General features: G+C 34.4%; 1 protein-coding gene across 2 annotated transcripts in view; it reads left to right on the forward strand.

The window, feature by feature from the left end:
• Positions 1-25,835, forward strand: part of LOC124369801 (homeobox protein abdominal-B-like) — a 231,547-nt gene that overhangs the window by 197,498 nt on the left and 8,214 nt on the right. Inside the window, exon 6 of one of the 2 annotated variants that reach the window (XM_046827906.1) lies at positions 5,873-6,634. In XM_046827906.1, coding sequence (XP_046683862.1) covers positions 5,926-6,634 — 709 coding nt within the window. In that variant the 5' untranslated portion in view covers positions 5,873-5,925. Of the gene's footprint in view, positions 1-4,649; positions 6,635-25,835 lie in introns of those variants that run through there. The other variant, XM_046827907.1, reaches the window with a different exon arrangement.

Here is a 25,835-nt window from a genome sequence, read left to right on the forward strand (position 1 = left end):
GGTACAAAATAGTTCGTCTATAACAATAAATTTCAAAAGTTTCAAAATTGTCAAAGGTGTTTAAACAGGCTTCTGGTGCTTTTTTAATTCTTTTTGACTTTGTTGTTCATTACTTACTATTCTATAGTCCTACGTGAAGTTACATATAAAAAACGAAATATGTGAGTTTTGCAAAATATTTTGCTGAAGGAAGAACACGCAGTGTCACAACACCCAGCGTATATAAAGACTACATTTTATTGATTTTTGACTTAATGAAATTATATTTTTAGTTGAATATAATTTTTTTTAAATTGCATTTTTTAATTGTTTTTGTAACAAAATTAAATTTAAAAAAATAAACAAATAATTATCACTCTGTGAAGCTATAACTCTCGACTAAAATCGGCGGGACACTTAATACACTCGCAAGTTTTATATAATATTTAACAGTCGCGTCCTAGAATATATTTCAAATGTGGCTACCAATCACATTCCTTGTAATTTAAATGATTATTGGATCAGTTTTGCTATATTAACACCGTTTCTATAAAAGACGAATATTGAATTCACTATTTGGAAACTAAACAGTTTGAATTGTCTGTCTAAAAATGTAATGATTTCCAATTGAAATAAATACGCTGGGCTTAAAATTCTCAAAGAGACTGCCCTTAAAAAGATCACAATTTAACTTCAAACATAATACATCGTACTTAATCATCTTGTCAATATATGATTATATGTTTTGAAACTCATTTCAAAAAGACTCGTTCTTATGCAAAATGTATTTTATATTATAAATAACTTCTGTAGTTGAATTACTAATTATTAGGAAATTACAGAATTCATTCGCTGGAATTTGTATAACCTATATTGATTATGGCTTTCCACAAGAAAGATTCCTCTGCGTATGGTTATTGCTATTAAAAAACTCACAGTACAAGACAACTATATCATAAATTGCTCCTGAGTATGCCAAGACGAGCATGAAAAATGTTTAACAATAGACCTTAACATCAGTTCGTTATTTCTTTAACTTATTTATCATAACAACATGTGTAGGAAATTTAAATCGAAATGTTCGTCCTGAAAATCTGACTTTATTGACACCTCAACCTCTATATCGCTTGGTACCTAAGGTACAAAGAGAATTCATTTGCAGTCTATGGCACAGAGTTCCAGCCTTCTGGATAAAACACATAATGTGTACTGCGTTACGTAACCTCTATTTAGCTTTGATAACATTGTAATTTGTTCTTGCATCATTGAAACCAATAAATTTGTTCACCTCATTAATACTGGACACCGTGAACAACTACGCATGGTAAATATAATTACCAGACTATCTAGACGTTCCTTGACATGAATATTCATGAATTTTTATTAGTAATTATTCGAAAATTGCTCTGGTTGTTTACAATCAATATTGTAACATTGCAAGTTGTTACTCCACCCCGCTGATCATTTATTTTTATTTTGCATATAAGAATGATTACTATTCATGAATAACAGATTAAAAGTCTTATGATTTAGATGCTGGTAAAATGTTATAAAGAGTTATGATCAGTATAAATCATAATGCAAATAACCCAGCCTTCATGACGAAAATGATATACGTCATATAGCCGCCTGACCTTATTGGGTGAGCACTCGTTGACTAACAAATTTTATCGTGATATTTTCGTTTTTGGAATTGGTCATTTTGTTTGGGATCTGATTTTATTTGTCATTGAAGACATTTTATTTGTTTAATTCCATGCGTATGGTTAATGCGTATTGTTACTATTTATTGTCCACTTATATTCTCATATATAATTAAATAATCAGCCATATTGTAACTCGGAAACTGATCTCTTAAGAAAAGAAGGGAGCGGTTAATATAGTATTGTGACTAGAAATTACGCAATTACAGAAATTTTTAAAATAAAAAAAATGTTTTGGTCCGAAGTGTCACTTATAGAGATTTTACCCGAGTTCACCCTCTTCTACGAATGTTGCGCAGAGCACCTAGGATTAATATAAAGTATATTTTGTTTGTAAATGATCACGAAGATTAAATGGTAGTTGAATACCCTTTACCGGCTCATAAAACATTCAGCCACTAGACAAAAGTTTTAGAGCTGGAAAGAGTTAAACCGATATTTAAATCTTCATTGGAATTCTTATTTTAAAAATAATCCTGGTTGTATCTTTAATCAGAACTAGTTCATCACTAAATAATTTTATATTACATATTTAACAATGATTTGTTATTTCATATAGGATATATAAACTTTAACGAAATAAAACAAGCATTTAAGAAAATTAGAGTGTATTATTTCAAGAATTCGACATATTCGGAATAAACTATATTAACATTTGCTGTTAACTAAGTTCTTAAACCATTTTTGTATTGGCTGTAATTCAATAAAATATATCTATATACATCAAAATAAATCATGATTTATGATATATTCAGCTCAAATGGTTTATTTTGATTAACTACTAAGATATACTGGAATTCTGGAATTAGAATAAGTTATACTTATATTACACTATTTGACGCCATCTCGAAAAAAGGTTTCGAGCCACTTTTCATATTAGGGCCTACTAATGAATTATTTTTAGTTTTGATTTCCATCTAAACATGCTGTAGCATGATTTTAAATGGTTTAGGATAGCTATAAGCTAACTAGTTATTGCCCTAAATTTTTAAATTTTATAGTTGAAATAAAGGTTGAATGAGAATGGAATTTTTATTACAAATGACACAGATTACTATCATAAACATTTATCAAGATATACGCTAATTTATTAATCAACATCTCCATAATTTATCAAACACTCGTTTAAGAATGTTACGGTGCAACTTCAATTTACTGTCATAAACTTGCATGAGTTACGTCAAATTGTCGTAATCAATCATTGCGTACGTTTGCTATTAATATTACACATATTTAAAAAATTATTATATATAGATGTAAGCAGTATGAATTCTAATTAGAAAATTGATTTCAAAATAAATTCTGGCAATAAATATGAAGATATTTTGTTGTTTTTTGCTGTTTTTAATTATTGATATCTAAATTATAGGCTATAAAGCTCGCAGAACCGTTCTTAGGAGATTTATTGCATATTTTGATATAGTTAAAATAAAGAAATAAATATAGGAACAAGCACTAAATGTATTAATTACACCGGAGATTGTACTAGTAATAGTACGTCATTCCTAAGTTTATTCAGACATAAACCGAATATCAAAGACAGTTTCGTGTAATAAGGTTATACACACTTTAGGTTAGTTCCATTATAGTGGATACGGTAGAATAAGTTAGACTTAACTTCCGTTTTATTGAAGTGGATGGGTTTATAGGTTTCATTACTAGTGAGTGGGCTTAAAACTAAACCAAGATTTGATCTGAATATACACTAAAATGAAATCCTAAATGTCTGCTAAATATTCTGGGTATACCTTGATGAAATAGTAAGTAATGAAATGTAAGATGAAGTAATGAAAAACGTTTGAAGTACGAAAAGGAATGGGAAAACTGTCACAATTTGTCATCACGAGAATTAGTTTTATTTACTTTGTTTTCGTCAGTCGGTAGATGCAGAAAAATTCCGTTTTTTTTAGCGGAAATGATGTGAAAGATGGGAGAAAAAGGTGTGCCACCATATCTTACTCTAAAATTCACACATACAAATTGTAATGGGGCTGAATTTGGCTAATTAGGTATTAAGTTTCAAATCTTGTATATTTTCATTGCATAATATGCAATGAAAATATACAAGATTTGGAGCTATATTATATGAAAACGCAATTTATTATCACTTAAGTTCATTAAAATCTAATATCCACCTTTTATTAGGTACTGAAATTTAAGTGAAATTTACATTTCCCCATTTTGGAGAAACTGACCATCAGGGAGGGAAATGTTTACCAGCCAATTTTATATTGAATTTCAAATATTTTTTACAGTTTGTAAGGCCAAAATGTAAAAACTTTCCCTCGACACTAGTTGGTAGTTTGCAATAAATATATTGCTTGTAATTAAGTTAAACTATAGCTAACTGGGTATTTATGCCCAAGACGCATGCAGAAACCTATAGCATCCCAGAAGCTTAAAATGTAAAATTTACATTGTTTGTCCAGATGCAATACGACTTCCTTAGTAAGTTTTATTTTTTTAGCTATTTTTGAAATATATACAACTTTTTTTAAACTTTCGTTGATAATTATATTTTATTTTTTCAGTTGGGAATATACAATGTTATTTAAAAATTTAATTCATTGTTTATAATAGTATAGTGAAGAATTTATATTTAATCAATGGATTTTGCACGCTGACTCGTTGCAAGAGGTGAAGTAAAAATGAGGCAACATATTATATATGATAGTTTTATTTAGTATTATATTGCTTACTTTATAATTAATTTCATTTAGCAATAATTTGTTTTACCATTTTCACAATTGAATTCATTTGTTTAGATACTTTTGAAAGTGATTGGTGATATTGACGTATATCAATGATGATACATGCCCTACAATTTGGACTCGGTAATGAACTTGTAGGGCTTGAGCACGAGCGCGGGCACGCTGCACGTTGTAACGCGGAGAGGGAGCGAGATAGGCAGATGATGTTTCCTGCTGAGGTCGACAGAGGCGCCTCGATCGCGGCTCACACCAGTACACACGGCCGCCAGTCAGTCACCATTGTGCGATACACAGGTTAACATCGCGCATCGGTGCCTATCACCCCTTATCTCGTAACCGAATACGCGAATCAGTTCACTTCCAAAACATCCAAGAAAGTGCGAAAGATGCTCTTGCGAAGGGCCGGGCTCGCGTAGAAGTGTGCTACAAATGCGACGGTTGTAAATTTCCGTCTGAAATCTCGCCGACAAAAACGAACCACCCCCAGTGAAATTGTGACAATAGGCACCCTTTACATAAATTTGAATGGGACCGAAACTCAGTGCTTTTTGCATAAAACTGGCCCCGTTTCTGTGAATTGTGGTAGTTAGTAGTTTTTGTGCGCGACCGGACGTCAGGTCGGACTTTCTCCACTACAGGTCACCCTTTGGTGATCTAGTTTCTGACGTCCAACCCTGTTTTGTGATCGAGGTGACATTTCTTAATATTAGTGGCTTACGTAATATTCCATTCAGTTTGTTACTGTAGTGGTTGCAAATCGAGTAAAACATTTAGAAAATAAATAAAACAAATTTAGTTTACTTAAATTGTGCATAACAAGTTGTATAATTTTATAAGATGAAAAATACAATTTTGATTTCAAAGTCAATAATTATTCACTGAAACACAGATTTTGGACAGTAATTAATTATTGACAAATTGCTTAGCCAAATGAAATTTCATTGAGGAATCTCAACTATTTATATTGTCTTCAATTTCTATTAGAAATTTATTTAAACAATTTTGTGTGACATATCGGTGTTTATCGGAACGAGGGAGCTTGGACACTGTCAAAGACTGAACGGTTTCGACCCCCGCACATAGTGCGCATGCCCTCTGTCTCTTCGTCTCTCTCGCTCCTTCTCGCCGACACTCTCTTAGCCGCCTATACAAATGAATTCAATCTACACGTTTTTGGCAAGGATTTGATACAATTTTGAACTGTCGCACCGTTTTATTTCAAGCACTAATCTGTTTGTGTGTTTTTGTCCTCCTTTCCACCAACTTCTCCACGATTCCTCCGTCCGTTCTCGTCGGAAACCACCCTGTGAATTTCTTCACGAAATTCCTCTCTCCGAAACCGAACCGATTTCCGGATTTCCCTCCGATCTTCCTAACCGGCCTCTACGACGACCCTCATCATCGGCGATCTCGGGGTCGACAACTCCGCTGCCGCCCTGTACGACATCCAAAATGGTGGCGTCACGAACCTGGGGACAGCCTGCGCTGCCGGATCGACGAACGGGTCTACCGCCGGGGTAACGTGGTGGAGTATGATGAACGGGAGCCTGTACGAGGAGTCACCACCACCGCAGCCACCGCCGCCACCGCCTACGGCCACCCCTATCAAAACTTCCCCGTCCTCCACACCCATAACCACCACAACGTCCTCGACCTCCCCGTCTTCAGTGACGAGCAACTCAGGCCCCCTACACATCCCGGCCAAGAGGCTAGTCAGCTACAATGACCTCGACCAGCCTGGAGGAGTGATCAGGCATTCGCACCACGGGTCGCAGCCCTGGAACTACAGTCCTACAGTCGAGGGCCACCATCCTCCACCGGCCACGGCCTTCGACCAGTTCGGTACCGCAGGTCCCACCTACTACAACCTGGCGGACAACAGAACAGACAGTCGGAAGGCTGCGGCAGCCCTTAGCTTCTGGTCTCCTGCCGCCGCCTCGGGTGCTACCCCCGAGTACGGCAAATATTCCTCTTCTTCAGGGACCCCTGGGACCTCCTCGGATCCCGCCGTCTCTTGCCACCAGTCTTATTCGCAGACGTGGCCCAACTACTCACCGTACTCCTCGACTTCTCGACACCACGTGGATCCTCACCACCACCAGTACCTGAGCCCCGCCGACGACCGTAGGGTCACGGCGGCCATGGTCGCAGCCGAGAGTGCGGCTAGCTTCACACACGACAGCTACATCAGAAACTATGCCGTTCCGTCTGAAGTTCCTACCACGCCGTACCCTCCTACAGGTAGGCATATCTCCATTTCCAGAATTTCAGATACAACACATTTTCATAGCTAATCAAACGTACAAACATTTAACACATTTAACAAATATTGTATGTTCTCTGCACACAAATAATACGACTAAGAGTATAAATTTTCGGAGTAATGAACTTACAAGTCGGGTTGTTAAAATGCATGTTTATGTTTTCATACGTTACCTGTTTATAAAATGATAGGGGCTTGGTAGTAAAAAAATACGCAATAAATGCTTTGATCGTAATAGTAACTTTCTTTAACACTTAAATAAATTATAATTAAATCAAAATAGTAAGTAATATATAGTAACAATTGGAAAAACGAATCCTTCTTCTTAACGAGTATTTTAAGTCCCATTTAACATCTAATTTTGTTAATACGACAGATACTTATGCCACATTTAGTTTTCTAGTTGGTGCATGTAAGGTGGTTTAGGGTAATTTAGAGGTAAAGTACGGTCAAGCTTCAGAGTAGCATTTATTTGTTTAATGTTTCTTGTTGTTGGGATAAATGTTATGCTACAGCCCCAACAACTATAGGCAAATTTTTGAGGCCCAAAGTACAGTCATTACTGTGAGTATGTAAATTATATATCCTTCTATTTGTTTCTTCCGAATCCTTGATATTCTGGATTTAATATAGTTAACACAAAGAGGGGGACATACCAGACAACTCTAAACCAAAATTATTCTGAAAATCCCCACTTTGTAAATTTTTTGTTTTGAATTGACAAACACAGAAATCAGTAGACGAGTTTGTTGGCTAAACACTGATTTACATAACGTGTTGGGAGCAGCGCTTATTTCCAATAAAGAAAATCGAGACATAAGCGGGCTTGAAGCAGAGTGATGCCGGTGAAATATCTTTGGTGTAAATGTCAACAGTGGTCATAAGCTTCAAATCACATCCACGTTCACTTTCAACGGGCTTGTTTACTACTGCGATCCTTACAATTGCAATTGCTACTGCATGCAATCGTTGCTTCATCTTCATACTACCTGACCGTCATTCATGTTAGATGCACTCAATCACTTAATTCAATATTCAGATATGCAAATTATCAAAATATTTCACCGAGAATGAATTGAAAATTTGCATGCTTAATGTTAAAATTTTCATAAAAAATTACCTTTGTTGGTTTTGAAAAGTCGAACTTGTCATAGATATATTCTAGAATAAATGCGTGGAATATACTAGTTGAACGCGTCGATTGTTTCAATTAATAGCACTGGTTAGACTTGAACAAAGTAAAGTAGTTTACGAGCATCTTGTTTTGCGCTTACTTTATATGGCATATTTTACTAGACCGGTTAGTGTGGAAAGTATGCAATATTATGGATTGTGTATTAGGAAAAAGATCTCGACGATTAGAACTGAGATGTTTTATTAAGAGCTAAATTTTAGAAATGTATCACAGCCCAACGAACAGTTAGTTTTATCTTGTAAATATACTCAGGGATGTGTATAATGACAATCTGACTAACAAGGATGAATTTTGTTTTGTTGTTTTAATTTGTACGATCAATTAAAATAGCAGCTCATTTTTTGACTCTAGAACGAATTAGGTCTATAACGATACTTCAATGTTATTAAATTTTCAATTCTAGTAATACAGTATGTATAGCTCATTTTCAATTAAATTGGTAGTCCAAGTTTTTACTCGAGTAAATAATAGAAGTAATTTTCCAGCTTTACAATAAATCCACCTCTAACTAGTAGATTTATTTCATCATACTAAGTTGAGAAGAAGATATAACCGAGTTTACAGTGCTATCAATACTTTAAGGAGTGTTCTCTTAATAATTTCTCCTAAAGTGAGTGCCAGCCGTGGAAATTCTTGTTCTAGAAGTAAATACAGAACCTGTAACATAGCCTACTTTCCAGAACGACCAATTCCAGTGTAGTAGTCGTAAAACACTTGTTTCTAGGCCTATCTGGAAGTATGCGAGCTGGTTAAATTCATCTCCGCCAAGTTGAAATATTATCACTGGGCACTACAACTGTATACGAGTAAAAATTAACTTTTAAATCCGACTACACAGCTTGTTCACACTTCATTACTAAGTGAAATAATAATATAATTAAACCAAAAGACGAGTTGTTCTTGTCGTATTTGTTGAAACGGTGGAATGAACTATAAAATGTTCTTAGAGACTTCTGTGTTCCTTGAAATTATTGCCTTGCTTGTATTCATATTTTTAAACTGTTTTAAATGTGTGTTTTTTATGAGGATATTTTTAGTAAATAAATGAAGTTTGGTTGTATTACTGAGTTATTCAATTAAAGACGGATTAGTCAAATGTGGAATATTTTACATGGCGTTGTTAAAACCTTTTAGGTCGAGAAATATCACCACTATCTCGTCAATTGCATCTTACATTTTAGTTAAGTACTCCAAAATCTTGAACCGTACCCTGTTGGTAAATATGTGCAAGACACAATTTAAAGTGTCCCTTAAAAACACCCAACAGTTATTTGTACCAAGTCTAACCCAAAACTTTACTGAAATCCTCAGTGTAAGGATGTCAGAATTGACTTCAAAATGACATTCTCATGTCAGGTGAAGTGTTCGAACTATATAGGTACGGTATGAGTTCTTGAAAACCGTCAAACTGAGCTTCCTCATCGAATTTACATCTGTGGCCGGTCACAAAGGGAGAGGGCCTAGTAAAGGCATAGCGAAGTGACTATTGATTTTCTGCCCTTCTACTCTTCTTATTGGTTGATCTTTCTGTATGGGGTCTTCCCCAAACTAAAAACCTACTCTTAAAACGCCAAAAATATGTGTTAATATGCCTGCGCCAACTCATGGGGTTTCGAATAATTAACAATGATATGTAATTAAATGTTTTCATTCAATTTCATTACAAATGTTATCTCCATACGCTCCAATCCACGCCCCTTTCATAGTTTTCTAGTCTGTAGTTTGTAGTTGTGTAATATAAACTGAAACCAACCTAGCCTACTACTGAAAATTAGAAATAATTCACATTTATTTGATAAAAGCCGATTTTTCTATACTACTTAAATAATGAAATCTCAATCGGGTTTTTATAAACGTTGCAATGCAAGAGTTTTTTTTTTTTTGCAAGAAGAGCAATTTTTAATTTCAGAAGTAAAGTAAAGTCCGTTTTTCTTGGCATTTCATCCTATGGCAACGTTTTCGTTCCGTGACCTACTTTGTAATATTACATTACATTGTGGGCATGTACTCTAACAGTATTTATAAAGGGTAAAGACACTCTAAAAGTCACAAACCCGCTTGGGATATCTCGGCAAGAAGAAGATGGCATAAGCAGCGACACGCCGCAGCCCAGTGTCGGGCCTATAAGGTCATTGACCTAAAATAACTGTTCGCTATTTTTATCAACAGTATATAGGTCATAGCCCGAGCTTTATTGATACACTTGGCTTTATGTGCTATTCTGCTAATTGTAACCCAGCTGATACTCAAGGTCACACATTTTATTGCTCTTTTATTGTTACGGCTTACCGTCACTATTTATGGCCCTACTATTACGCCTTCACTGGCAACGGTCAGACTCGCCGGCGTGCTCCTACACGTGTAAATGAATTAATCATCGTCTTACAATGTTTTCTTTACGGAAAACAATAAATCAAAATATTGGATGTGAACAATTATTGTATATTTTTATGCTTTGAATACAGCCAAAATTTTCTTTAGAATATTATACTACAAGGTTGACCTGAGTTCCATCAGTAAAATTTACCGAAAACTACTACTTGCTTTTAGAGTTTAAAATATTCTCATACTACTATGCGTTGTACAACGTACTTTGAAGATACGAAAGAACTAACGATTTTAAATGAATTAAACTAAGTATAAAATGTAACAAAAGAAGTTTTCAAATATAAATTAACGTAACGTAACATTGACTATAAAAATAAAACTAGGTTTTGTTTTGCAAATTCTGTTATATAGTGTTGAGAAATTAATAAATTTTTACTTTAATACATAACTTCTCGTGTAAAACGTTGTAGAGTTATCACAATATAACCATAGACTTTGTTTAAAAATGTAATACCGAATTTGGTAAACAAACAAAATTTAAACACAAAAAGAGTGTATGCTGCCTATTTTTATGTGAATAATACGGATAAATTTCTAGAACGCCCAATTACACCATCGCAGCAGTTGCAAGCGGGCGCACTGTGGGAATAACGTTAATAAAAATATATTATATAAATAAATATATTTCAATGTATAAAAATTGTTTTCATGCCGTTTCGAGTTTTTTTACTGAACAGGAAAACAATTTAAAACGCATTGAATACGGGAAATAGTAGAGAGCCGTGTTACGAACTAATGGAGATGGAATGAAACTGTAGACACATAATGACACACTTGCTCAATAAGTTTTCCACAATTTCCGACCACTCTGTGAGACCGAGCGTTGACAAGCCACTGATCGGCTGTTAGTGTCTATCAAAGCCATCGTAAACAACCGGTATGGCCTGGGCACCGGCTAGCCGCCACCGTCCTCGACATACAGCCGCGCGCTCCACTCGCTTTATCTCTCTCTTCCGACCTTATAGGAAAGTGAATACCTACAGGATCGAATCTGTGAACAACAACCTGCCGTATGTCCTTAACATAAACGTCTACTGTTACAAATTGTACGGACACGTGATCAAGTTCTTATAATGATATATAACTTTGTAGTATTTTTTGCTTTCGGTTTCCACACCACATTTACATTAGGCACAACATGTTAACTTCCCTATCCCATACTCTATCGGCATATCTTCGTATCCTTACGGGATATTTGGTATGTTTATTATAATATCTATATAAAAGCGCATTAAATAAATTATAGTGGTTTACAAAACTTCTGATGTAGTTTCGTTTTATATACTTTTATATAATTTAGGCAGTTTACCGTGCTGTTTTGTTTGCTGAAAGATATCCATACCGTAACCAAACCAAACCTGAATGATAATTATCTTAAAATTAAATAGAAAATCATTTCTTGATTACAATAACTTGGATGTAAAATATAAAAAAGTAGCACATCTGAGTTATAGTATTTACTCTTTTATTTTATGCAATATTAGACATATTAATTCATACAAAAATAAAAAGAATGTTTTGCGGGTGCATTTTTTAGATTCATAATTTGTCAATAATATTTTTAATGTTTTATTTTCCGTTAATATTAACAATTTAAACTCTCACATCGGATTTGATGTACATCTCTTCAGTTGTACTTTAGCTTATATTCCGTATAAGGCCACGAGTATTTAAATTTATTTTTAGCTATTCACTTATGTTTTAACACCCTTATTAATATAACAACTAAATACGTATCAAATGTTAAGTCTCGTATTGCGTGTAAAAGACGATAAGTATGTTATGGTAAACTCTAATACTGTAATGCGAAGTTATTAGTTCATAACTAATTAACACATGTAAACAGATTAAAATATTCACTGCACGCCCACTTAGATTGCATAAATTAAAAAAAAAAATTCAGCCTGACTTAGCGGGTACACTTAATTGTGATCTGAAATTGTAGTAGATGGAGAATGTTAACTACACATGAACCGAAAGAAGTTTGAAAATTAAAGCAAAAGCAGTTTGGAATCATTTTATAAAACAAACTTGGTTCACAACGTCACCTTAACGCAAGCACATTTCATTGTTTCGACTTTATTTGTAAACAACTGAAACCATCAAACTCTTAAAAAAGTAACCTCATAGTTATGAGCTTTCCTGGTGAGCAAATAATTTTGGGTCGAATAATAAAATGATATTAAGTTCGTTATTTATAAAAATTAATGTAAGAGAAACATGAATGTGACAATTTAAGGTTTCCGAAAATTGTATGCAAGGTGAAATATGAACATTAATTTTTCTTTTTTATTCCAATACTTTTTATAACAATGAGACTTATGACATAAACTAATATAAGTAAACCTGGGTAATTTTCTCGCTTTATTGTATCCCAAAAGTATTTTATAATACATAGTAGTAACTGGTATACATATTATTTTCTTACTAAATGGGTACATCCTGAAAATGTAAGTATACCGATAGTTCTGCCACCCGCTACGTCATCAGTTGTAATAAATCATACCCACGTAAGATTATTCAAAACGGTGGGGCCATTCCGTCAAGGCATTGGGGGTTCTTTTTAAAAAGGCAATTCCAAAGCTAATGTAGTACTCGGTTTTATTTCCATCATGTTGGTAACGCACACCGCGCCGCACGGCCCAGGACATACGACAGCGGTAGTTCGTCATGCCGTAAGACGATGCGAGCGGTAAGGCGGAACGTCAAGCCGCGGCATGTCGCTAATGATTTATATCTTAATCACGACAAGGGTTACCTCTGATAAGCTTTCGAGGTGGACAGAACCGGTTTCCGTACGGACTGGCCGAACTGCCCGTAGATAGTAGGCATGCCACGGTATGCCGGTCACCGGCCGTATTTCTATGATTTCCTACAACCGTCATGAATCTTGTTCGCTGTTCTCTCCAGTCCACTCAAAGGAATAAATTGTACAAAATGTAACATACCGGCATTAGTTTCCGGTGATTTAGTATGAAAGTGTATAATTCTTTTTACATAAACTCCCTGCCCGTTCGATTTCAAAAAATGTATTTTTAATGTCCTATAAGAAGTACTACAATAAGTACGCACATGAGGTTGCATTCCTATACTTTCTTTAGCATCTGACGATCTCCATGGGTGATGGTGTAGGAGGTTGTTGATAAGATTATTTTTGTGTATTTATTTTTTACTAAATAAACAAAACACATAAATATGTAAAAAGTTTGTCTGAAATTGCTTGTACTCAGACTAACTCCTTAAATAGTACTGTGGATCATTCTGCAGTCATCTTTAAATGTATATAAAGGTAGTCTGAGATGGGAGGGTGGGGGTGTAAAAAGTATTTTAACTCAGCGCATTTGCCAATTCATTAAAAGGAAAATACGGAATTGTCCTTCCTGGTCGTTACTTAAATAGCACCAAGAAAATAATTGTATATTATACTTGTGCACAGGCTTAGGCTAAAACACGATTTATATTGTATGTGATAGTTTGGGTGTATTTCAAAATACAAGCAGGAATGTAAGTTGGAGCATACCCCTATTTACATTTATAATTTATTGAAACTTTATTTTAGCACAGTCTATTACAAAGTTTGGTAGTTTAATGCGTTTCACTTTATTTCTAAAAGAAAGAAAGTAACAGAGATACTTTTAACGCATTATAACTATCATTCTCCTCTTAATTTAATCCTCTAAGTCGGTTCCAAATTTTAAATCTCATAAAAATATTAATTTTATAATATTTTGTGAATCCAAATTAATTAAATTAATTTTTGTTTCATTTTATTGAATAAACAAACCCAAGTTTCAGATTAAGTAGATACCATCTACATACTTAATAGTGTCAAAAATAATATATTAAACAAAAATATAACGTTTTAAATAAATTATTAGCAACTGTTCAAAATTTAAAACAAAATAGAATTTTATATAATATATTTGATTATTAATTAAGAACATAATCCTACTTTTTATCAATGGATACATTCAAGAGGGTTGACAAAACTGTTTGGCCAGTAGTTTTATACATGCCATGCAAGTAAGATTTTTTTAATAAGTAATATATATTTTAAAAATTGATAAGTTTTTTCTGAAATTTTATTAATTTTGACTAAGCTGCTTATCATAAGCCTTCGAATGGGTTTGGTTCATATTATAAATTCTTCAAATTTATATTTACATTAGTAATTCAGGCATAACAATTACATAAAAGTTTTAGAACATTTTCTGTTTCTCTGGATATTGTGTTTTATACTTCAAAATAACTATACTTGTTACAACTTATTTCCCCAAACCATAAAAGAAATCAAAGTTAAGTTCAGAAATAATTGAAAAATAACGGCATATTTTAATGTTTTTTTAGCTACTTTGCATGCATTTCCTATCAAGACGTCTTTAATAGATTGAATGAATGGAATATTTGTTTAGCGTACACTCAAGACACGTACGACAATAGTTCTGTTTTCAGAATGAATCCCGCGTTTTTGTTTGACCCTATCTCGGCAACTACTCCGTCCTTGAATGTAGGTTAGCGGCCTGACTTTCACCGACTGGAGAAAAAACGAGGATTGCTACGGTGCACCCTTTACACAAGAAATGCGCAATGGGCTAGAAAGTTGCCCAACTCTTTCAAAAACTAGAAAGCGCCTAACCGACCGGCCGCCGAGGTGAGACGCATTGTAGACGACTGGCATCTGTAGAAAGGGTTGACACCGGGGCCTACACCTTACTTTCAAATCTAAACTGCTCTGTCTATGGTGTTAGGAATCAGGAATGTGCTTTTAGGTCAAGTTCTGTGTAAGTTGTTAGGACACATTAGTGATCATCTATTATTTTATCGCGCGTAAATACATTTTTTTTGTTAAAAGTTAAACTTAGGTAGGGATTGAAAATTGTAAAGTCATTATTATATACGAATTCAAATTAATTCATGATTAACTTATTACACTGCTATAGAACTAACACAGTGATGGTAACTTGGTTTACAAATAATCTATATGGGCCTACATTTTTTCATCGTATTTCCTGAATTCATTCACACGCCCACAGATTGTGTAGTATATATAAATAATATGGGTAATGAATTTCATCAACTACCGAATAAAGTTTTGCGTTCCCTAGGATATTTTTAATGATCTATTGTTATTTTCAGTAACTCGGTTTCTAATTTGCTTTTCAATAGTTAGGATCCTATGCAATAGGTCTAGAGACGGATACAAAACTTAATTTTGTAATTATTCACAGTGAGCCATTTACATTAGATAAGGTTGAAATTTTTAGTTGTTCGTTTTTATATTTAACACTTCTAAAAACGTTTGTCGCAACTCTCGCAATAATTGATGTACTGATTCCTAGTCGGTTCTGAAATAAAATTTCGGCTTTCCGTTCTAGAAATAATTTTATACAATATCGCAGGACCGGACTTAATATATTGCCCAATTCGTCTCTCTCGCCCGACAGCAAACAAAACTGTGTGGAATTTCTGGCTGTCAGCAAATGAAGTAGTGTTTGCCTGCCGACACGGCCTCTTATCAACCGGGGCAGGCGAGCGTTTTGCATGATAAAATGAAAAACATTGTAGGCCGTATATAGAAACGCAAACACGAGAGCGAGAGAGAGGGGAACAGGTGATGTACTCATAAGAGCAAACGGTAATTTGCACAGCAAGCGCAAGCAGGGATGTGTGTGTACTTTGTCGTATCGAGGTGTCAGGTGGGTGGGTACAGCTCGCGAACTGCCTTGTCGGTCGTTTGGTTGTCACGTACCCACACCATCTCTCTCCCAAGGCACGATCCACTGTTATGTTCTATTCGGATCTATTTGCATAAAAACCGGTGCCGTATCTGATCCTGTACTCCTTCCACTGCCACTTCCTGCCGCGACTCTTAATTTACCTCGAAACATCTAGAAAATGTCACAGGACATAGATTTATACAATGATTTTAACAAAAATTACATACTGGTAATTTAAATTTGCATTAAACTTTCAGAAATAACTTTTTACGATTACATAATCAATATATCTGAAATATGTAAATCGTAATAATTGCATAGGGTTATAATATAATCGGTTAATTTTACCGTTTTTAACGTAAATGTTTAATACTTTCTCTTTTTTTAATCTGGTGAAAAATTTTCCATTATAAATATATGCCATTTTTCTCGATATTGACAAAATATTTCACAAAACAACGCAAGATGGTAGATGGTTATAGCGGTAGTAGTCAAGCCCATTAAATAACTTCAATCGTACAAAACATTCAGTTGGTTCTGTTCACATAATGGAAACTATAAAAAAACATTGTTTGCATGGACATGACCATGTGAGATTGCCGTGAATATCGTGTACAATTTATTATACATTTACAATCTGCATACAGCTTTAAGGTGGTGCAATCGATGTTAATTTCCTGGAACTTTCAGGTTTTTTTTTTATAATTTAAAATGTCTTTGCCACAACTCTTTAAGATATATTTTTTGAAAATTAGGAAAATAAGAAAAACCTTCTTCGATAATTTCACAAGGATTTTTAGACATTTGAAATAGTAATTTTGAAATCTTGCACAATCAGATGCACAGAAAAATGGCTAAAGATAATGATTTTTTTTTAATTGTAAATTACCCATATAAAAGATGATGGGAGTGGCGTTTTCTTCTTTACAAAAAACAACATTTTTGGGTTATACTTTTTAGATTATATTCATTCTTTGAAAGTATATTTCATTAACAACATTTTATTTCATTATATCTTAAATCATAATACCCTGTTTCAGTCCTGAAAAAAATCATGTAAAAACTACAAAAATTTATTTTTTAAGAGGTCCGTTTTATCTTATGCCTGATTACAAGATTGCTCAACATTACCACATTGATCATTCCTGTACAATGGTTAAAAGTATATTTCTACGTTTTCTGTACCAAGAGGAATTGTAGCAGTAAAATTATCATCGTGATCCGTAATTTTAAAATATCGATTGAACCACCTTTACCGGCCATTAGCTTTCAATCGGCTTGTAGGATTATGCAATCCCGCGCTTGAACGCCATGGGAATCACGTGTTAGATTGTTCAGTTACCGATTCAAGGCCAATATGAAAACAAATTCAGCCCGTGTAAAATAAGCTGGAAACTGGTGGAATGGACGGATTCGAATGCAGGACAACGCAACTTTGTGTTAAAAGTTCGGGCCAACTCTCCGGTGGGTCGCCGAGCCAAAACAACGACTCTGGACTCTTCAATGGCGGCCGTTTGTATCCAGTTATTTTATCGGACCGGATTTGGAGGAAAGCCAACAGTGACGCGGTTCAGTCACACTCCTCCACTCACACGTTCAATCACTCACCCACAAGAAAATATCATTTCGAGACTAATGTGTGGTGACTATTTCAACACGTTCAATCACTCACTCACAGAAAATATCATTTCGAGACTAATGTTTGGTGACTATTTCAACACTTTCAATCACTCACTCACAGAAAATATCATTTCGAGACTAATGTTTGATGACTATTTCAACACGTTCAGTCAATCATCCACAAGAAAATATCATTTTGAGACTAATGTTTGGTGACTACTTCGACACGTTCAATCACTCACCCACAAGAAAATATCATTTCGAGACTAATGTGTGGTGACTATTTCAATACGTTCAATCACTCACCCACAAGAAAATATCATTTCGAGACTAATGTGTGGTGACTATTTCAACACGTTCAATCACTCACTCACAGAAAATATCATTTCGAGACTAATGTTTGGTGACTATTTCAACACTTTCAATCACTCACTCACAGAAAATATCATTTCGAGACTAATGTTTGATGACTATTTCAACACGTTCAGTCAATCATCCACAAGAAAATATCATTTTGAGACTAATGTTTGGTGACTACTTCGACACGTTCAATCACTCACCCACAAGAAAATATCATTTCGAGACTAATGTGTGGTGACTATTTCAATACGTTCAATCACTCACCCACAAGAAAATATCATTTCGAGCCTAATGTTTGGTGACTATTTCAACACGTTCAATCACTCACCCACAAGAAAATATTATTTCGAGACTAATATTTGGCGACTATTTCAACACGTGCAATAACACAAATATGTACTGTGAATTTGCATAAAAAAATTAATCTTTAATGCTTTATAAGAATATACATTGTATGTTAGTCCCAAATTATCCCATTTTCTAAACAGATTTATATGCCAACTAAATACACATTTGCTTGTATTTAGTCTGCATACGTGGCTAATAAATCTAACCGTGAAACTTAATAGCTGTTTAGTAAACTAATATAACGCACACGTCTCTGATTCAGAAACAGAGAATGCACGCGATCACGTTTAAGTTTGCATTCATTCACTAACCGTACCTGATTCATGTGGCTCTTATCAAGTATTTACTCCAATCTGTCTTTAAGTATTTTTTATTCAACCTTTAAGTAATTTATTCAACCTAGTAGCCTATTATTTATAATATTTGGAAATTTATTTTATGTCCTAAAAAAGGTTTAGAATTTGAATAATATAGCGGAAATGGACTTTTAAATTTTACTAATTACTAATGTAAAATCTTTGAAAAGTTAAAGTTAAATTTAACTTTTAGTTTAATTTGAACTACACCAAGTAACTATATTTTTGTCATATTATACTACTTGATTTTATATGTTGTAGATCAAGTAGAACAATTTATTCTACTTTTCTTGAGATATTGTTCTGCAGCTAATGGAGGCATGAAGCATATCTTGTTTAATCAGCCAGCTCCGCCCTTGACATTGTCAGTCAGTCGAGGCATGTGTACTACAGTTGTTACAGACAAGCAATTAATCCAAATTGGGAACTGGTCTGGGGGGAAGGGAGGCGGTAGGAGGTTCTAGGAAGACAGCTGGATAGTGTTACGCTCGGTAACTCCTACACCGTGTCCTCCCATCCTTTCATCCTGGGTCCATTCTACAACGGAAACACACCCATTACCAACCAGCCTTCCTCGAACTTCCCGTATCACGTTTATTGACCAGTAATTTCAATTTTTCAGTGTTTCGGCAATCCTATTTCCGACCGATAGGTTTTTTGCCAGTTTTATGGACCTAAATTTTGTATGGCTTAGGATGGGCAGGTTTTTGCTTGCATAAATTTGTAAATAAGCCTATAACTAAGTCTTATATGGTTACTCATTGCTTATACGGTTTATGTTATTGCTCTTTAAGGGGGAAAAATTGAACACAATGTAAATGCTACTTGTTTTAATCTCATCCTTGATCAAATATTAAAAATCGGTGTTAACTTTAAAAGCAGTTGGTTCTACCGGTTTCGGTCAGGAGGTTACAGGAGATTCGATTGTTCGATCCCGAAATGGGCCAATGCGCCGAGACTCAATGAATTAAATCAGGCCTAAATTGTCAGTTGGTAGACCTGCAAATGTTTCAGCGTTATTACAAATTATTAAAAGTATACTTAAATTTCAGTCGTTGGCGTATGCTTCATTGTAAAATGTAATTTTAATGCATTTATGCAAGGATACTAGTTTTAAAGCAGTAAACGTTGAACTAAAAAAACTGTTATTTAAGTGACGTTACGTCTTACGAAATCCTCCCTATCACTTAGCCTGGGTACGAACGGATCAAAAGACCACGACCGATGACCGTGTAAGTAGGGTCCTTGCAAGGACATGATCACTTAACCATACCCATCCAACGAGCAGAAACGCTCGTTATCGCCTGACTCTTATCTTAACGATGCCGCAATGTTCACTAGAGAATGACATCAGTTTTGTCTGAATTTTCTGACGTAGCAACACCGTTTAGCAAGTGAAATACGTCAGAAATAGACATAATTAATAAAGAATTCAATATATTTATAATAGCTAGGCTATACATTGTGACTTTGACATTTCCATTCATTGTAATACATAGGTAACAATAATATCAAAAACAACGGGCGACAGAATTGACAAAATAAGTTACAAAGCTAGAAAAGAAATGCAACAGTAACTTTACTTAGTGTTTGTAAAATTATGTGACATGACATTGCATGCTAATAATTTAAGCTCTATAACTTTAAAAAAACAAATAAATGTTACAGATTCAGTGTAAATATACTGTCATAAAGTTCCATATGCTCGGAATTTCAAGTATTTGTTACATAAAGTATTAAAGTCATAAAGTATTGTCCAGATCTATGTTTCTTATAGTCACTGAATGTACAAACCCTCAATTTATAGCAATATCATTCCCAGTTTCGTCGATGATTTAATTCCACATTTTCAGAAATATAATTTTTTAAATAATAAATAAAATAAATTTGATTTGAAATCAAAATTGTCATAACTGTATCAAAATCAAAACAATCGTGTGGTATCTAACAACACTGTTTACTTACTGTTGTATTTCAATATTGTAACATAAAAATATCAGGTTGTCATAAAAATTTAACCGGTGGAAGCAGACAAGGTGGAAGATTGTACACGTATTCTCAGAATATTGTTCGGGGCTGCTCGTATGTTGAACTGTACGGCACGACAAGCACACAAGCACACTTCGCGCGTCGGTGCTGCCGGTTTAACTTGGTGCTTGCCGTGCCAACAGATTACAATGCTTTGTAAAGATTACGCTGTGCGATGACCTTGGGCGACTTAACCTTTCGCTTTTGCAAGGGACGAATAACATTGCAGTTTATTACGAATGGAAACTATCAGAATACGTTACCCACTTCATATAACCTTTGCAGCTATTTAATTGTATTATTACTTCCGTGCATATTGAGTGACATATGGCTTTATGAATCTTATGTTTCAGTTACATCTGGAATATTTCACTGTGTAAACTCGCTTAAGACGAACCACACTGAATAAATAAAAAAAAAATATTTTAGCCTAATATAAAAATTCATTTTATGAGTGTTCAAACTACAATACAACAGTTTGAAATAAGAGTAATTCACGTAGCACAATCAATCTTGGACGATTTTGTGACATTGAGACTATAATCGTACTTGGAGCACGCAGTGAAAATGGGTGAAAACAAAATAAGTTCCCCGATTGCCTCGAAGTTAAATACTAATTTCATCAATCAAGGTGAGTGGTCGAGTTTTATAATTGCGCCATGCAAACGACTAAAGATGGTACCTCACAAAATAATCGTTTTTTGTGCGTAACATTTCCAACGAACTAGTGATTAATGTAGAAAAAAATGCACTAATGCACTTTAATCATTTATATCAAATGTATCATGCATGAGCAGTGGACAATGAACATCCCAGCATATAAGTATTGAGTATGAGACAATCAGGCCTAATTTGAATCTCCTTTATTTTATCATTATTCCTCAGTCAATCCGATTTTTCTTCAATTCGTCATAATAAACTCTAACTTGAGGAAGAATGGAGAAGGTTACTTAAGATAATAGGCATTTACCAGTGTTTGATGTCATTTACTACTAAAACCTGAATGCGTAGCCTACTAAAATACCTCCACTTCTCAATTACGGAATACGATATTCCATCCATTTTAGTTTGAAAAACAAAACATCAGTTTGCTCGTGTCTAACACCAAAATAATTCGACTGCAAACACTTTTACAATGTACGAGAACTAATAAATTACCGATGTAGACATTGCAATTGTATATTTTTTGAGCCGATTCGAGGACTTATGCCAGAGCATATTAATTCACCTCTTCATTGTGCAGTTCAAATATTTTGGCTACGGCTTTTGACTTAGTTATGACACAACACGTTTTCGTTATTAGTGGATCATAAGTCTTCTTCTTATTTCAGTTTCTCTAACCGGGATATATCTTCCTGAACCATAAACCAGTTTCTTGATGCGCAGTCCGGCAACGGCCTGAACATTCATGATAACATCAAGTTTGTCTGTAGAAACCCCAACTCCCGTATTTATTTGCATAATGCGGAATTTATCTTGGACACCGGACACTCGAGTTACCCTACATGGGTATTATGGTTCGGTCAAGTAACAAAGTTGTCGTGAATACCTGGGGAAGTTTGCGTACGGATTAATTTACGAACTCCAAAAGAGGGGATTGAGGTCTTTAATAAACCGATGTGAATCTTGCAGTCCTCTTTCTAAAAAAAACTAACATTTTCAACCATTTGCATTCTCAATTGATTTATATACGGGATAAACATTCTTACCTTTTGAAAACATCCTAAACAATATAACTGTTTAGCGATTACATAGCTTAGACTAATACAGCATTTCTTGAGGGAAATCCGATTATTGTCCACAAGATCATACAATAATCGATTCACCCTAGTTGTCTTTTAAAAGGTCCCATTATAAAATGGAAGGGTGTATCTGTGTTGATTGAGAAAACGAATTATATAATTGTTTAGAAGAAATGATCTGTATGTAAATTTTTCTGTTTATTATATATTCCAATATAGCGTGTAACACTTTTATTGCACTGCTGTTTCAGAGGAGATTGACTTCCTGTCTGATGTAAAAGCAGATGGAATGTATTGTGATCTTTATTATATTACTGACGAAGCGCACAAATATGTACGATCAAATTGAGCTTCATCTTCTAATCTAATAAGTTATTGATGTAATGTTTGCCTCAGTATTGAAATTTACTTTTTTCATTTATTTATATTTTTGGACGTCCCTACATTTTGTTTGCGAAGAAATCATTTATTTACTGCAGACGAACTTTAACGCCTAAAAATCATAATGCAAATTCCTTGAATCGGAGTTAGCATCGGGGAGTTATCTGTTGTTTTCAATTCACTTTTAAAACTTTTTTTGTTCGAAAATACAACAGATAATGTGATGTGGCAAGTGAATATTTACAAAAGGTATATAGACATCTAATATAAGCGGAATGTTTGATGGCAGGCGGGGCTAAAAGAGCAGATGGCAATATGGCAGGATTTACCGGTGGTTAGTTTTGAATAGGGGGAGTGGCGGGTCCAGCCCGGGGGAGGTAGTTTGTCGGTAGTGGCATCTACCGACAAATGTTTGTACTTTTACGAAACCATTTCTCGGTTACCGGAATAGCTTTCTACAAAGATATCTATATCATAGAAAATCTACAGGATGTTTTTCACTCAGTGCCTAATTTTTTCTTAGTAAGAGCTTTTAATTCTTTTATAAGTGCTTTAGAATCTTCACAATAACAATGTGTAGTAGGCGGTGTTCAGGATAAAAATGGCAAAACTACTCGTAGTGCTTGTTTTCTTTGAATCATATATTATTTAAGACATAATCGTGTTGGAGTCTACAATAAACGCCTTTTCCAGGCGTTCCTCTTTAACAGCAATTCACTTGATACAATGCCAAACGCCGTGCATTATATAACTACATAATCCCTGAGAGTGTACGAGGGCCAGCGGGAGAATAAACGGGGTATTAATCATCGACCTATTAAAAGGCCGTAACGACTTCAAAGGCACACATAGATCCACAGCTTCACAAACACATGCACAGCCCCATAACCACGGTTAATTGGCTATAAACTGTAGTAACAATAAATTATAATTCGAGAGATAACTGACCTTACTCTACGAGTATATAAACAGTTGGTAAAAACCAGTGAATGGAACTTAACTACACATTATGGGCCCTTATAGTACGGGCTTTAATTGCGTCAAATAAAAGATATGGCTTCTTTATGGCGACTCCGTCAAACGCTACCGAAACACTCCGGAGAGCCGGCCACTGGAGATTTAATGGCTGCTACTACCCGGTCCGAAAGTATTTACCTTTCCAGTATTACCTGTTGTCATAACATTGACTCTCCGGTAGGTTATATGCTATCCGTTTAAAATCTATAATAACTGGAAAACATTTTACTCTTATTCGTAGTTCAGTGAATTTAATTGTTGTTGTAACGTTTCATGGTTTGGTGTAGCCGTATCAATATTTCCAAAAACATAATATGCAAGTGAAATTTAGGAACGATGACTAAACAGTTTTGTTATAGACCGTTTTTTGGAGACCAAATTTATCATTTAATATCATTATCATCAATACCAATAATAGTCATCCTTTCAGAATAATTATGCTTTCTATCTTGATCAACTCGATCAACTTGATCAACTTGGTCCACTATTACTTATGTAGACCCATTTTCATAGAGCAAACTTTCACTCAGGTAGATAAAACAATAATTTATTATAATAAACATGTGTAGTTATTTTATTTGTTTGTTTAGTATAATAATAATAATAATCCAATAATATCTTTTCTGTTCCTGATTATATCGTAAACTGATACTGGAAATGATTTAATTTATTCATTCATTCACCAACATTTTCATTGCACCGTTTTATTCCATCTGCAATCTTTAGAATTCTCTGTTTTTAACTAGTGAACATTTAACTTTTAGTTAGGCACTAGCTATCTATACATTATGTCACTGGTACAATGAAGAAACAGTTTAAATACTTACAGGCAGACTAAAACCCAATAGTCTTGCAGAATTAAAGTAAATTAAAACACACTGGATTGACTGTTTTCTAATTGTGGATCTTTTCTGTTCCTGATTATATCGTAAACTGATACTGGAAATGATTTAATTTATTCATTCATTCACCAACATTTTCATTGCACCGTTTTATTCCATCTGCAATCTTTAGAATTCTCTGTTTTTAACTAGTGAACATTTAACTTTTAGTTAGGCACTAGCTATCTATACATTATGTCACTGGTACAATGAAGAAACAGTTTAAATACTTACAGGCAGACTAAACCCAATAGTCTTGCAGAATTAAAGTAAATTAAAACACACTGGATTGACTGTTTTCTAATTGTGGATCTTTTCTGTTCCTGATTATATCGTAAACTGATACTGGAAATGATTTAATTTATTCATTCATTCACCAACATTTTTCATTGCACCGTTTTATTCCATCTGCAATCTTTAGAATTCTCTGTTTTTAACTAGTGAACATTTAACTTTTAGTTAGGCACTAGCTATCTATACATTATGTCACTGGTACAATGAAGAAACAGTTTAAATACTTACAGGCAGACTAAACCCAATAGTCTTGCAGAATTAAAGTAAATTAAAACACACTGGATTGACTGTTTTCTAATTGAGGAAACTTACCTGCAAGGCCACCAAACAGCGCTGACGATTACAGATACTGTTAAAGTAAGACAGTGATATAGGTAGTGAATTTTTTTATACTTGTACTATCACTTTCGAGAAATCATGCAAGCGTAGACTAAAGTAACCGATTATATGGATATGTTTAGAAAATGTATCAAAATGTATCTATTACTCATTACTTGCTGTACAAACTGTGACACCAATTGAAATCAATACACCAATTCTGGTGTTCTTGTTTTCCAGTAATTGTGAGTAAAATTAAATACTTCACACAGTATCCTACTAAACGTTCAAAACTTAATTAGAGAGGTGAACCAGGGAGAGTTGTAAAAAACAAAAAAATATACAACCAACAAAAATATATCTCATCATTAACATATTTACTATCCTTTCTAAAGGATCCACACAGTTGTGGTAATACTCGTACAGTTGTGGGTCTGTAACGGCGAGCAATCAACCAATATGGTGGAGAGGCCGTTAATTGACGATGATCACCATCGGGTTACGAGAAGGAGAGAGAGTGGGAGAGAAAAAAAG

Source organism: Homalodisca vitripennis, chromosome X (genome assembly GCF_021130785.1).
Source record: "Homalodisca vitripennis isolate AUS2020 chromosome X, UT_GWSS_2.1, whole genome shotgun sequence".
NCBI classification, from domain to species: Eukaryota; Metazoa; Arthropoda; class Insecta; order Hemiptera; family Cicadellidae; genus Homalodisca; species Homalodisca vitripennis.